The 14644-nt window shown below is 46.3% G+C and overlaps 1 protein-coding gene across 1 annotated transcript; it reads right to left on the minus strand.

The window, feature by feature from the left end:
• Positions 1-5149: 5149 nt before the first annotated feature.
• LOC116892347 (zinc finger protein 30) lies at positions 5150-14038 on the minus strand. The gene is made up of 4 exons (XM_032893989.1): positions 13802-14038; positions 11381-11507; positions 10384-10482; positions 5150-7454 (listed from the first exon to the last, which is right to left on the minus strand). Exons 1-4 carry the CDS (start codon positions 13853-13855, stop codon positions 6088-6090), a joined length of 1647 nt encoding a protein of 548 aa, XP_032749880.1. The 5' UTR covers positions 13856-14038; the 3' UTR covers positions 5150-6087.
• Positions 14039-14644: the final 606 nt, after the last annotated feature.

Below are 14644 nucleotides of genomic sequence, written 5' to 3' on the forward strand. Positions count from 1 at the left end.
ACAGTGTGAATTCTCACAAACTGAATACATCTGTCAAATCAGCACCCAAACCCAGTGACCAAGCACTGCTGTCCGCAGAGCCCCATACTCCTGTCCCCAGAGCCACACACTGCTGTCTGCAGAGCACCCACACTCTGTCCCCAGAACCCCAACTCTGTCCTAAGAGTTTCACATTGCTGTCCCCAGAGCCTCTATGCTGCTGTCCCCAGAACTCCCATGTTGCTGTCCCCAGAGTCCCCATGCTGTTGTCCTCAGAGCCTCCATGCTGCTGTCCCTAGAGCTCCCATGCTGCTGTCCCTAGAGCTCCCATGCTGCTGTCTCCAGAGCTCCCATGCTGCTGTCCCCAGAGCCCCCATGCTGCTGTCCCTAGAGCTCCCATGCTGCTATCCCCAGAGCCCCCATGCTGCTGTCTCCAGAGCTCCCATGCTGCTGTCCCCAGAGCCCCCATGCTGCTGTCCCCAGAGCTCCCATGCTGCTGTCCCCAGAGCCCCCATGCTGCTGTCCCTAGAGCTCCCATGCTGCTGTCACCATAGCCCACATGCTGCTGTCCCCAGAGACCCCATGCTACTGTCCCCAGAGACCTCATACTGCTGTCCCCAGAGACCCCATGCTACTGTCCCCAGAGACCTCATGCTGCTGTCACCAGAGCCCTCATGCTGCTATCTCCAGAGCCCCCATGCTGTTGTCCCCAGATCTCCTCATGGTGCTGTCCCCAGAGCCCCCATGCTGCTGTCCCCAGAGCCCCCAGGCTGCTTCTATTGCTGTTACTCTTGGGCAGCACACCCCACCCCAATTACTAATCCTACCTTCTAACTACATGGAAAAGGTATTGAGTTTTGTATCTATTATACAGAGAATCATAGACTATTACTTTTTCTTTTTCTTTTTTCTTTTTTTGAAAGACAGGGTCTCCTGCCTGGCGGTGGCGGCACATGCCTGTAGGCTTAGATTTCTCAAAACCTACTTTAATAATGGATCTTTAATGGTTCAACCTCCCTTCTAGCCCACCACCTACCAAAGTTAGGGGAAAAGAAAGGTTAATAGGAATTGGGGGTTGTGGACGTGTTTAGAAATAGTTCTTTGGGGGCAATTCCCAATTTCATTGTCAGCAATCCAGACCACTAGCAAAACATCAAACCCAAATCAGCAACAGCAGCCCAGTCCACTCTGCAAACACCGAACACAAATCAGTAGCAGTGCCTCGATCCAGAAAAAAATCTCCAGGCTTTATTGATTGGTATGAGTCTGTGAAAGGGGCAGAAAAGCAGCCATAATACCCAGGGGGAAGTTCTTTGGGGCAGTTCTTGCAACAAAGTCACTACGAATGAAGAGCATGGAAGAAAGCAAGGGAAACCAATGCAAGAATGTAACCAGCGGAGAACAGCTTCAGCAAAGCCCAATGGAGACCAGCAAAGAGCTGCAAGGCGGACCAATGCCAGAGCATTGCCCACTGTCTGTTGGGTTACACTTACACTCCTTCCAAACATCATGTGTTCTCTCAAGCATCCCTTCCAGCAATGCCTTTTCCCTAGACAGCATCCAGAAAAACACAATGTGTCTGTTCTCAGCAAAATAATCCTCTCACAAGACAGTTTCCAGGAAAAGATCACATGACAAAACTGAGTCTCCAACGAAAACTGAAATCCCCACTTCACACACCTTTGATCCCAGAACTTGGGAGACAGAAGCAGGTGGATCTCTATTAGTTCAAGGCCAGCCTGGTCTACAGAGGAAGTTTCTGGACAGCCAGATCTACACAGAGAAACCCCTGTCTTAAAAAAAAAAAAAAAAAAAAAAAAAGACTGGGTGTCTTATTTAGGGTTTCTATTTCTGTGGAGAGACACCATGACCAAGGCAACTCTTATAAAACTCTTTTTTTTTTTTCTTTTCTTTTTTTTTGGAGCTGGGGACTGAACCCAGGGCCTTGTGCTTGCTAGGCAAGCGCTCTACCACTGAGCTAAATCCCCATAAACTCTTATAAGAACAACATTTAGTTGGGGCTAGCTTACAGGTTCAGAGGAGCATGGCAACTTCCGGGCAGGCATGGTGTGGGAGGAGCTCCATCTTGATCTGACTGCATCCAGGAGAAAAACTGTTTCTCACATGGCTAGGAGGAGGGTCCCAAAGCCCACCCCTACAGTGACACACTTCCTCCAACAAGGTCCCATCTCCTGATAGTGCCAGTCCCTGGGCCAAACATATTCAAATCACCCTTGGACTCATGTAGTCTGGGCTGGCTTTGATCTCCTAGTTGTTAGGGCGATAAAATGTTAAGACCCTACGTCACTGTTACCTGGCTAGCCTGCCATTTTGTGCTCTTACTGATATTATAAGGAAACTTTCACATATGTTTCTGCTGTTGTTAGGAAACTTTCTAATTCCCAAGCTGGTTACATATTCTGTTGTGCCCTTGGAAACCAATCACAATGGAAGTCAGTAGACCTGCTTTGTATAGTTACCCACAGTAAGCTTGGATCCAAACCAACCATCCAGCAGCATTTCTTACACTTGCATATAAGCTCTTATGGTATTTGCTGCTCTGGGGTGGACCCCAACGTAAGAGATATTTGCACCCATATAAGACACTATTTGGAATAAGACTTCCATTTTAAATAAGGGTCCAGTAAAGTTTAAGTTCCCAAGACCTCCCTGGGAAACTGACATCCTACTTGGCAGAAAGAGACATATGTGGGTAACTGGCATTCTGGTTGGCAAATTAAGACATGAATGTTAGACAAGTCCCCTGCCACAGTTGAATACGTCAACCAATGGGAGCAGGAGAAGTGTACGACACAGACATGTTCCTAAGGAAATCCACATATGTTTATAGATCTCAGGTTTTAAACGTCCTCTAGAACCTTAACTCAGGGTCATGGTTCAGTTCGTAAATCTGGACCATGGCCCTGGTTGACCAGTCCTGGGGTGTATGCTCAATAATATATCCCTGTCTGACTGAGATCAGTGTTCCTGTGGTTTGCGAGGTGACTCCTGGACCCCAACACTGCTGACCTTCCTGTGTCTACCTCTCAAGTTCTATGATTTTAAATGTGTGGCACAGGCAGTGTTGGGGATTTAACCCAGGACTTCCTGCCTGCTAAACAGCTCTCTACCAACTGAGCTACCTTCCCGGGCAGGGCGCCATCTTTTATGCCTGTTTTTGCTCAGAATTATGCTTTGGGGATTTCTTTGTATTGTTGCCCAGTCATAGATTGTTCCTTAAGGTTAAAATGTCTAATTACTGTAGAAAAACAGCAAGCCAATATATAGCCCTTATGTAGGTTGCTATACCCTGGGAATAAACCTGTAGGGGCATCTGTGCTATAAGGCCTAAATTTCTCAGCATGTTTATCTTCTCCTTCACTTGCTGCAGTATTTACCAGCCTCTTTCTTTCTTAAAAGATTTATTTATTATATATGTAAGTACACTGTAGCTGTCTTCAGACACACCAGAAGAGGGCATCAGACTCCATTACAGATGGTTGTAAGCCACCATGTGGTTGCTGGGATTTGAACTCAGGACCTCTGGAAGAGCAGTCAGTGCTCTTAACCACTGAGCTATCCCTCCAGCCCATTTTACCAGTTTCTTTCTTTTTTTTTTTTTTTTTGGTTCTTTTTTTCGGAGCTGGGGACCAAACCCAGGGCCTTGCGCTTCCTAGGCAAGCGCTCTACCGCTGAGCTAAATCCCCAACCCCAGGTTTTCTTATTGACAGGTGATGTGTTGAGGTTTGGTCTTTTCCTATGTATTGTAATGCTAAATATTGCCCCCCCCACCACAAGGCCTGTTTGCCTAAGGGACAAGAGAATCTGCAAATACAATGTGACCCTGCTCCTTAATTTAAAACCATTGGTCAAATAAAGATGCTTACAGCCAATAGCTAGGCAGAAGAGACATAGGCCGGGTTTTAGGATGCCCGGGTTTGGGGTCAGAGGAGAACCGCAAGAAGAGAAAAGAACTCGGGTAGAGGACAAGACACCACGGGTTAGGTGCGTCATGGAATTTTGGCCATGAGGGTTGGCCAATCAAAGTTCAGAGAAGGCCAGATGGAACATTGCAAATCATCGTTTGGGGTTATTGATGGGAAATAGATTCTAAAAGCTTAGATATGTAGACATCCGCCCAGCTCTAGTGCTGATTAGAGCTTATTAGAGATACAAAGGTTGTGCCTTGTTTCTCTGGTGACTGAATGGTGAAGGGTGGGGTAGAAACCTCATTTGGGATACATATTTTCAACAACAGTGATGCTTGTGAGAGATTCTCTCTACACACAGCATTAATATCCTCACTTAACTACAGTACCATTTTAAAAATGCATCACCCAGGGTTGGGGATTTGGCTCAGTGGAAGAGCGCTGCCTAGTAAGCTTAAGGCCCTGGGTCGGGTCCCCAGCCCGGAAAAAAAAAAAAAAAAGAAATTTGGGGCTGGGGATTTAGCTCAGCGGTAGAGCGCTTCCCTAGGAAGCGCAAGGCCCTGGGTTCGGTCCCCAGCTCCGAAAAAAAAAGAACCAAAAAAAAAAAAAAATGCATCACCCAGCAGCCCCGTTTGGAGGTGCTTGCCTAGAATCTCAGCAGTAGGAGGCAGAGACAGAAGTCAGTGAGTCTGAGACAGGCAGTGAGTGCCCGCCTCCAAGAGAAGAAAACAGAACAAAAGAGAATGTTTCTTGGGCGATTACTTCAAATACTATCCAGTTTCAGATATTATTTGAGAAGTTTTGGATTATCATACCTCAAAGACCCCAGTATACAGTGTACTAGTCAGGAATGGAGACGCTTGCATTTGGTTCTATTTTACACTTAGAGTAGAAAGACCAGTGGTGTTGTGATGTGGTGCAGAGAAACAGCCCATGTGGGTGGTCACAGTGAAATAATTCACGTTTGACATCACTGCCCATAAAAAAGTCTTTATTACTTTTAAGAAAGTATTTTTTTTAAAAAAGTTTATACACAGATTTCACTTCCATCTTCAATATGCAAAAAGCTTAAAGAACACACAAGAAGGATTGTGAAGATCTGGCCTAGATTATACTTTTTTTTTTTTTTTTTCTTTTTTTCGGAGCTGGGGACCGAACCCAGGGCCTTGTGCTTCCTAGGCAAGCGCTCTACCACTGAGCTAAATCCCCAACCCCGATTATACTTTTTTTTAAAATTCTTTTTTTTTTTTTAAATTGTTGGCGGTTGTCTCATTGGTTTAGAGGTTGGGTGTGTCTAGTTAGGTGTTAATGTCACACTGTCTCAGTGCAAGGCACCGAATGCTTTCCTGTGCTACATTGGTGGCGAGATGGATCAGTGCGCTCAGATGCTGCCAGGCGGACCGATTTACTAGCAAGTACAAGCTAGTCTATTGCCCAATGGCTAAATTCTAAAGCCGTGCTTCTCAACCTCCCTAATGCCGAGTCCCTTTAACACAGTTCCTCCTGTTGTGGTGACCCCCACCATAAAATTACTTGTTGCTACTTCATAATGGTAATTTTGCTACTGTTATGAATCATAATACAAATCTGTGTTTCGATGGTCTTAGGTGACTTCTGTGAAAGAGTGGGTCTAACCTCAAAGGGGTCACCACCCACAGGTTGAGAATCGCTGCTCTATTGTGAGTTACAAAATGTGGGTTCCTGATACAACCTCCTAATTCCATATCACTCTGCGTGATTCTGATGAAACTCTCTAATCGAAAACTGTACCTCAGGCTGGCGAGATGGCTCAGTGGTTAAGAGCACTGACTGCTGACAGTGTACTTATATATAATAAATAAATCTTAAAAAAAAAAAAGAACTGTACCTCAACCACTTTCAGTAGCTCTGAGAGTTTATGCAGGTAATGCACGCTAAACGACACTTCTTTTTATTTATTAATTTTCAAAATGAGTTGTTACCCTGACTATACCCTAAGGGTAGGCATACAGTACAGAATATTTTTTATACGTTTACGAAAGGATTTCCAAAAGTTTAACATTTTTTCCTTCGACTGAAACCTCTTATGCTGTTACTCGTGAACACAGAGCAAAAAAGGACTAAAACCTTTTTTTCTTCTTTGATTTTCTAATTTTCTAACGCTCCTTAATTTGCAGTGCAAGGGTTCGTGGAAGGATCCTTAAGAATTCTTATGAATTCGCTGATGGTAGGTGAGGTGTGAGTGTTGACGGAAGGACTTCTTACACTCGGTGCACTTGTACGGTTTCTCACCAGAGTGGATTCTCTGGTGCTGAATAAGGGACGAGTGGAGCCGAAAGGCCTTCCCGCACTCCTTACAGTCGTAGGGCTTCTCGCCCGTGTGGATGCTCTGGTGCTGCGTGAGCTGTGAGAGGAGTCTGAAAGTCTTCTCACATTGCATACATTTATAGGGTTTCTCCCCAAAATGGATGCTCTGGTGCTGAGTCAGCTGGGAGAAGAGCCTGAAAGCCTTCCCGCACTCCTTGCAGTCATAGGGTTTCTCCCCAACGTGGATGCCTTGGTGGGAAATGAGCTCCGAGTACCGGCGGAAGAACTTGCGGCACTCCCGACACTCGTAAGGCTTCTCCCCGGTGTGGATGCGCTGGTGAAGGGTGAGGTGGTAGCCACGGCTGAAGCTCTTGCCGCACTCCTTGCAGTCGAAGGGCTTCTCGCCGGTGTGGATCCTCTCGTGCAGGGTGAGCTGCTGCCGCACCCGAAACGCCTTCCCACACTCCTTGCAGTCGTACGGTTTCTCCCCGGTGTGCAGCTTGTGATGCAGCCGGAGGCCCGTGCTGCACAGGAAAGCCTGGCCGCACTCCTTGCACTCGTGGCGCGAGCCGCCGCCGTTGAGCCTCTGATGCCGAGTGAGGTGCGCCACCTGCCGGAAGCTCTTCCCGCACTCGGTGCACCCGTAGGGCTTCTCGCCGGTGTGGATCCTCTGGTGGAGGCTGAGCTGTCCTCGGACTCGGAAGGCCTTCCCGCACTCCTTACAGACGTAGGGCTTCTCGCCCACGTGAGACCTCTGGTGCCCTCGAAGGTCCAGGCTGCACGGGAAGATCTTGGCGCACTTCCTACACTCGTAGAGTTTGTCGGAGGCGTGGATCCTCTGATGACGACTGAGGTGCGCGCACTGGCGGAAGGCTTTGCCGCACTCCTTGCATTCGTAGGGCTTCTCGCCGGTGTGGATCCTCTGGTGGAAGCTGAGCTGCTGGCGCACTCTGAACGCCTTCCCACACTCCCCGCACTCGTAGGGCTTTTCTCCGTTAGCACTTTTCTGACAGAGGCCGACAGAGGTGCGTTTTCTGGACGGAGGTCTCTTTCCCGGGGTGTTTTTTTTCACGTGACTGAAATATACCCTACGAGAGTTCTCTTGTTCTTCAAATATTTTATATTCAAGATCTTTCCCAAAAAGGGAGTCCTCGAGGCCACGCCTCTTAATCCTCTCCATTATTTCCCACCGAGGTAAATTAATTCCGTAAGTGTTCTTTTCTGGAAGTAACACTTTACTTCTATATCTGGATTCCAGATCTGAAAGCAAAAGAAGATAAAGGCATGACTCCGTCGCCCTAATCTGGATGAAATAAAGAAATAAAAGTAACCAAAACAAGCCTCTAGCAGGTTGTGACGTCAGCACTCAAGCGGCTGAGGTAAAAGCTTCAGGTACAGGCCAGCCTGAGGTACATCATAAGACTTCGCGCAAGACCAGGAAAAGAAGACAAAACAAACAGCTGAAAGGACTTAAAAGCCCCCAAAATAATCATGTGATTTTAAAAAGGCTTAGGAAGGATAAAGAAAATGGTCCGACTCGATAATCTAGGTGTGATCAAAATGTGAGAATCTCCGCTCTAAATTCATTTTTAAGTCCTATGTATTTCATATGCGTTTGCTCGCATCACGTTTGTGCAGGAGACCACCGCGGCCGGATCCCTTAGGAACTGGGGTCGTAGGCAGTTGTGAGCCGCCATTCCGGTTCTGACTCAGAACTCTGCGACCAAACTCACGTCCTCTGCAAGTCCACTTAGCACTTCTACATGCTGAGTTGGTTCTCAAGCCTCGCCACTTAAAACAATCGAATGGCCTTTTTTTCCTTCAAATTTTAAAGCTTTATTGAGATATGATTTGTTATAATTTTTCTCTTTATACAGTCTCACTGAATAGCTAATGAATGACTCGTTTTTAAGGCAGAATGAATGAAGACCATTTCCCCATGGATACTATTCCCTGTGTTTACCATATCCACATTATTATCCCCTTTGCTCCTTATAGCCCACTCTTGCGTCCTCTAAACTACTAAATTAGGGACCAGAGAGATGGGTCAGTGGCTAAGAGAGCCTGCTGCTCTTGCAGAGGACCTGTGTTCTGTTCCCAGTACCCATGTGGCACACAACTGTCTGTATCTCCAATCCTAAGGGACCTAGCACCATCTTCTGGCCTCTGCAGGCACAAATTACACACATGGTGCATAGGGAAACGTGCAGGCAAAACAGCCTAGTAAATGCACACACAGACACACCCCCCCCCCAGCTGGGGACCGAACCCAGGGCCTTGCTAGGCAAGCGCTTTACCGCTGAGCTAAATCCTCAGCCCTAGAGACATCTTTTAAAGCATTTGATACAGTCTTAGGTTGTTGTTTACTGTGATTTTTTTTCTGAGACAGTGTTTCATTCCTGTTGGCCAGGCCTGCCTTGAGCTCAGCATGTTACCAAAGGTGACCTCGCATGATCTTCCTGCCTCTGTCTCCTTAGTATAGGGTTACAGGTAGGCAGCACCATGTCTGGTTTTATGTGGTGCAGGGGATCAAATCCAGGGCTTCATGCATAGCAGGCAAGCTCTCTACACTGAGCCACATCCCCAGCCCGATAGGTCAATAATTTTTAAAAAGAAAAAAGATATTTTAAAAAAAGAATTTATACCATATAGTAACATTCTCTGTAACATGCCCAAACTGGAAAGAAGTCTCCTTCAGGAGAAGAATAGTAAATGACCCCGTACAAACACAACACAGCACCCAGAGGGACAACCCACAATACATGCAACAATGAGGATCAGTTTCCCTAGTGCACTGAAAAGGAAACAAAGCCAAACACACATACACACGCACACACGCGCACACACACACGTGCATGCACACACAGATACATACCACGCACACACAAACACTCACACACACGTGCACACACACAGATGCATACCACAATACACACATGTGCATGCACACACATGCACACACCTCACACCTGTGCGCACACACACAGAGACACACAGATGCACACAGACACACAGACACACAATTGAAAATAAAAAGGGTGAGATGTAGCAGCACACGCTTTGAATCCCGGCACTCAGGAGACAGACGCAGGTGGATCTGTGAGTTTGGGGTCAGCATAGTCTACGTAGTGAGTTCCATTTCAACCAGGGTTACAGGATAAGACCCAGTCTTTTTTTTTTTTTTTTTTAAACAGAATTTGGCACTGTGATCTGTCTTAAGCTCGAGACTCTTCTGTAGATAAACAGGCTCTGCTACAAGGAGTTGGCTTATTTGCGCCCAAGTTTGACTATGACAATGACTGCGTTCCTGCAGGCAACTGAAGCTATTCATGGTTAAGGCGATGCCCTCCTAGGAAACTTGAGATGAGTGCTCTGGAATGTACAGAGACCATCTCGTACCTTGTCCTGGATGCCTCGCCTGTCCATTAAAAGGCCCACGGCCGGGGTTGGGGATTTAGCTCAGTTGTAGAGCGCTTGCCTAGGAAGTGCAAGGCCCTGGGTTCGATCCCCAGCTCAAAAAAGAAAAAAAAAAAAAGCCCACGGCCTGTGGCTTAGGCCGGAAATAGGAAGTGGAACATCCAGGAGGCAGAAAGAATTCTTTTTTTTTTCTTTTAAAATTATTTACTTATTTATTTTATATATATGAGTGTATCTTCAGAGGGCATCAGACCTCATTACAGATGGTTGTGAGCCACCATGTGGTTGCTGGGAATTGAACTCAGGACCTCTGGAAGAGCAGTCAGTGCTCTTAACCGCTGAGCCATCTCTCCAGCCCCCCGGAAAGAATTCTAAGATAGAATTCTTAGAGGCACCTGCAATCTGCCCAGGAAGATGTGAGGAGATGGACACGTAGTACCTGAGCACAGGTGACCTGCCACGTGGCAGACTATGGGTTAAAACAAATGGGTTATCTCTAGTTGTGATCCAGTCAGAGAACAGCCTAGCTCGATGGCTGAGGTATCTGTAATATATTTGAGTCCGAGCCTTATTTCTGAGAGTTTAGGGCTGGGGGAAGAATCGGACGTGACCTTTACACTGGAGGCACTGGTGACTACAAGGCTGATGGGAGGGAAGTTTTCTTTTCAAGTTTCATGTCTCTTCCCCAGCATCTTAGGGGCGGGTCCTCCAACCTCCCCAGCAGCATCTTAGGGGCGGGGCCTCCACTAAAGGATATAGAGCAGTCACTTACCTTGGCTCCACCTTCTCTTCTCAGCCCTCACAATCATCCAGGGCTCCTTCCCTTGTTCCAACAGGCTGATCACATCTGGCTTAGAAATGGAACATCCTGCTTGAAAAAAAAGAACAGAATATATTTAAAGAATGATCTATTTGCCAGGTGGGAAGATACATGGCTGTGACCCCAGCACTTCGGAGATAAAGGAAGGATCAGGGGTTTGGTGTCATGGCTATGTAGTGAATGCAAGATGAGGTACACGATACCTTGTAGGGAGGCTATTATTATTATTATTATTATTATTATTATTATTATTATTATTTTCAAGACAGGGTTTCTCTGAGTAACCTTGGCTATCCTAGAACTCACTCTGTAGACCAGGCTGGACTTAAACTCAGAGACTGGCCTGCGTCGGCCTCCTGAATGCCGGGATTAAAGGTATGTGCCACCATGCCCAGCTGTTTTAGATTTTTTTTTTTAACTTTTATTTAAATGCTTTGCCTGCATATGCATTATGTGATGCAGTTCTCTCAGAGGCCAGAAGAGGGCGTTGGATCCCCTGGTACTGGAGTTGCAGGGTTGGTGAATTGCCATGTGGATGCCGGGAACCAAACCTAAGTCTTCTGCAAAAGCAGCCAGTGCTCTTAACCTCTGCGGCATTGCTCCAGAACCAAAAGAAAGACTCTATGTAGTCAAGTCTTCAAAACAGAAATGGCTACCAGGGTGGAAAAACATTAAAACTAGGATTCTTGTAGGGAAAGGTTCTATTTTTGTTTACAACCCCATCCTTTTAAAAGGTATTTTTAATAAAAGTTTTATTTTATAAAACTTATGTTTTATAATACATAATATATAAGTTACATTTATAAAAGTATTCTGTAAAAGCTAAATTATATCTATGAATTTCAGTTACATGGGACCACACAGAGGTGCCTGTTCTAAACCACAAGGAGAGGGTCTTGGCAGTTAGAACGTCAGCCCCGGGAACGTGGTTTGATGCAGATGAGCTTACCCAGTGACACTAGGTGGCTGTAGTTCTCCAGCATCACATCTTTGTACAGATCCCTGTCGTAGGAACTCAGGCACTCCCACTCTTCCTGAGAAAAGTCCACAGTCACATCTCGGAACATCACCACACTCTGCAATGACAAGCCAGCGTACCAGTGTAAAAAATGGGTCAAAATGTATTGTGTGTAAGGGTGTGTGTGTGCGTGCATGTGTGCATGTGTGTGTGTGTGTGTGTGTGTGTGTCAGGGTGTGTGTGTGCATGTCAGGGTGTGTGTGTGTATGTGTGTCATGGTGTGTGAGGGTGTGTGTGTGCGTGTGCACGTGTATGTGTGTGTGTCAGAGTGTGTGCGTGCGTGTGTGTGTCAGGGTGTGTGTGTCCCTGTGTGTGTCAGGTGTGAGTGTGCATGTGTGTGTGCGTGTGTGTCTAAGTCACACTGTTCTATTCCTGTGAAGAGACACCATGACCAAGCCAAGTCCTGAAACAGAAAGCACTGAATTGGGCCTTCCTTACAGTTTTAGAAGGTTAGCCTATTACCATCATGGCGGGAAGCAGACAGGTGTGACTCTAGAGCAGTAGCTGAGGGCTTCACAGTCTGACTCACAGGCAGCAGGCAGAAACAGACAGACAGACATACAGAGAGGCAGAAGAAGAGGGAGAGGCTGCGCCTGCCGTGGGCTTTTCAAGCCTTAAAGCACTCTCCTGGTGACACGCTTCCTCCAACATGGCCACACCCCCTAATTCTTCTCAAGTAGTTCCAATAACTCGGGACCACGTTTTCAAATATATAAAACTATCATGGCCACTGGGGACTAGAGAGATGGCTCATTGGTCAAATAGAGTCACCGATGTCATTTCCTCTCTACTTCAGTTTGCCATTTCTTTCTCATATTTCCCTTCCCTTTCAACAAGGAAAAGCTTACTTGCCTGGTGATAACAGTTTTGTCTGTTTCATATCTAATTTCTTCACAGATAATCTTTTGTGTTTTAAATCCGCCCTGGCGCACCCTTAAGGAACATCCAAATTATTTTCATTTTATCAGTCATCATCTTCTGCTCTTGCAGAAGACCAGAGTTCCCAGAACCTATCTATACTGAACACTTAGAACGCATGTGTGCGTACAGGCACTCAGACGCATAAATAAGTAATAACATTTCGAGAAAGTGCTTTAAAGGGGCTGGAGAGACAGTTCAGAGGTCAGGAGCCCTTGCGGCTTCTGAAGAGGATCCAGGTTTGGTTCTCAGAGCACACATGGTGGCTCAGAACAACCTGTGCCTCTGTTTCCAAGAGATCTCACATCCTCTTTTGACATCAAAAGCTCCCGCATGCCTGTGGTGTGCATGTACACACCCACGCACACTCACATACAATAAAATTAAATAAATATATTAAAATAATAAAAGATGCTGAGCGGTGGTTCACACCATTAATCTCTGCACTCGGGAGGCAGAGGCAGGCGGGGCTCTGAGTTCGAGGCCAGCCTGGTCTACAGAGTGAGTTCCAGGACAGCAGGGCCTCACAGAGAAATTCTGTCTTGAACATACATGTACACACACACACACACCACCACCATCACAATTAATAATAATAAATAAAATAAGTAAGACCATATATGTGCCTTGTATATCATATGACTTTTACTATGTCAGCAACTGAAATATTTAATTATATATGTAGTTACTGCACACACTATAATTTCTATGGGGGCAGTGTTGCTTTAAGGAGGAAATTTCTGATCTTCAGGGGTTCACACTAAATAGGCCCGTGTTAGGGACTGATTCGACTAGCGTGCCCTTGGATGAAGGTGGAGAGAAGAGTGCAGAGGAGGCTCCATCCCTCAGTGGAACAGAAGAGACGGGGTGCATCTGTAGGACCGTGTTCTGTTAGGAAGTTTCAAAGTAGCAGAGTATTTGTGCAACCTGACAGAATAAAAATGGCGGGGCAGCCGTAAGGGTAAAGGTGTTTGCTGCTAAGCCAGGTAACCCGAGTTCCACCTCAGAGACACACACGGTAGAAGGAGAATTGGTTGTCCTTGGACCTCCACGGACACTTGTGGCACCTCCCACCCCCACAGAATTGAGTAATGCAAATCAATCCATGCCTGAGCTCGATAGATCGCTAGGACCCACAAGGGAAACTGACGATTCAGGTTCAAACCTCAGGTCACACAAAGGAGAAGGAAACTAACGTGCAAAAGTTGGGACCGTCACATGTGTGCCACATAAGCTCCTATGTGCATGCACACATGTGAAACATAAATAAATCAACAGTGAGATATTTCTCTATTTCTGTCTGTCTGTACGTATGTACGTCTGTCCGCCTGCCCGTCTATCTATCTATCTATCTATCTATCTATCTATCTATCTATCTATCTATCTATCTATCTATCTATCTTTTAGGTCAGAATATCAGAGAAATGAACTTACATGAGCCATGGTTCTAGAATTGCAGGAACTGGCTTGTCCTTCGTCAAGGATCATGACCTGGAGAAGCCGTTCACAGAGGCTAGAGCTGGAGGAAGAGGGTGCAGCCACGAGATCAGAACTGTCTCAGAGCTTCCAAAATTAAAAGTCAATGTGTCATCCCATTTCTCCCTTCTTATACACAACCTGGCTTCCAACACACAAGCTGTGAGTGGTGAGAGAAGACTTACACAGAAATACATCCTCCTCAAGACGACAGGGAACTCAGCTGAAAAATGTGGCAGTGAGACCTCAGTACGCACCAGGATCACCTAGAAGACCGGTTACAAAAGATTTGGGTAGGGTGGGTGGTCAGATGGCTCAGTGGTTAGGGGCACTGGCTGCTGTTCCAGAGTAATCTGAGTTCAATAGTCAGTACCCACGTGGTCCTTACAACCATTTGTTACTCCAGGTGCAGGTGACCTGAGGAAGTGCCTCAGGGGTCCCTCCAGCACCAACTCGAACATTTACATAGCATGCTAGTCCTTAACAAATCACACATCAGCCTTTAGCAGAGGTATTTCTGTGTTAGAGAACCCTAAGAAAAACGGGGCAACTAAGTGTGTAGCACGTGGGTGCTGCATCACCATAGAACCACAGGCACTGCACGCTAAACGAGGTCTCTGCCGCTGAAAATGAAGGGAAATTCTCAGACCCAAAGCAGTGACAGGGTCTCAGTGTAACTTAGGCTGGCCTCGAATGCCTGAGCAGCAGCGATACCACTAACAGCTGAATGAAACATGTTCACAGACGGCTTTCAAAAAGAAGTTAATTAAACAAACTCATGTTCAAAAAAAAAAAACAAAA

Source organism: Rattus rattus, chromosome 2 (assembly GCF_011064425.1).
Source record: "Rattus rattus isolate New Zealand chromosome 2, Rrattus_CSIRO_v1, whole genome shotgun sequence".
Taxonomy (NCBI): domain Eukaryota; kingdom Metazoa; phylum Chordata; class Mammalia; order Rodentia; family Muridae; genus Rattus; species Rattus rattus.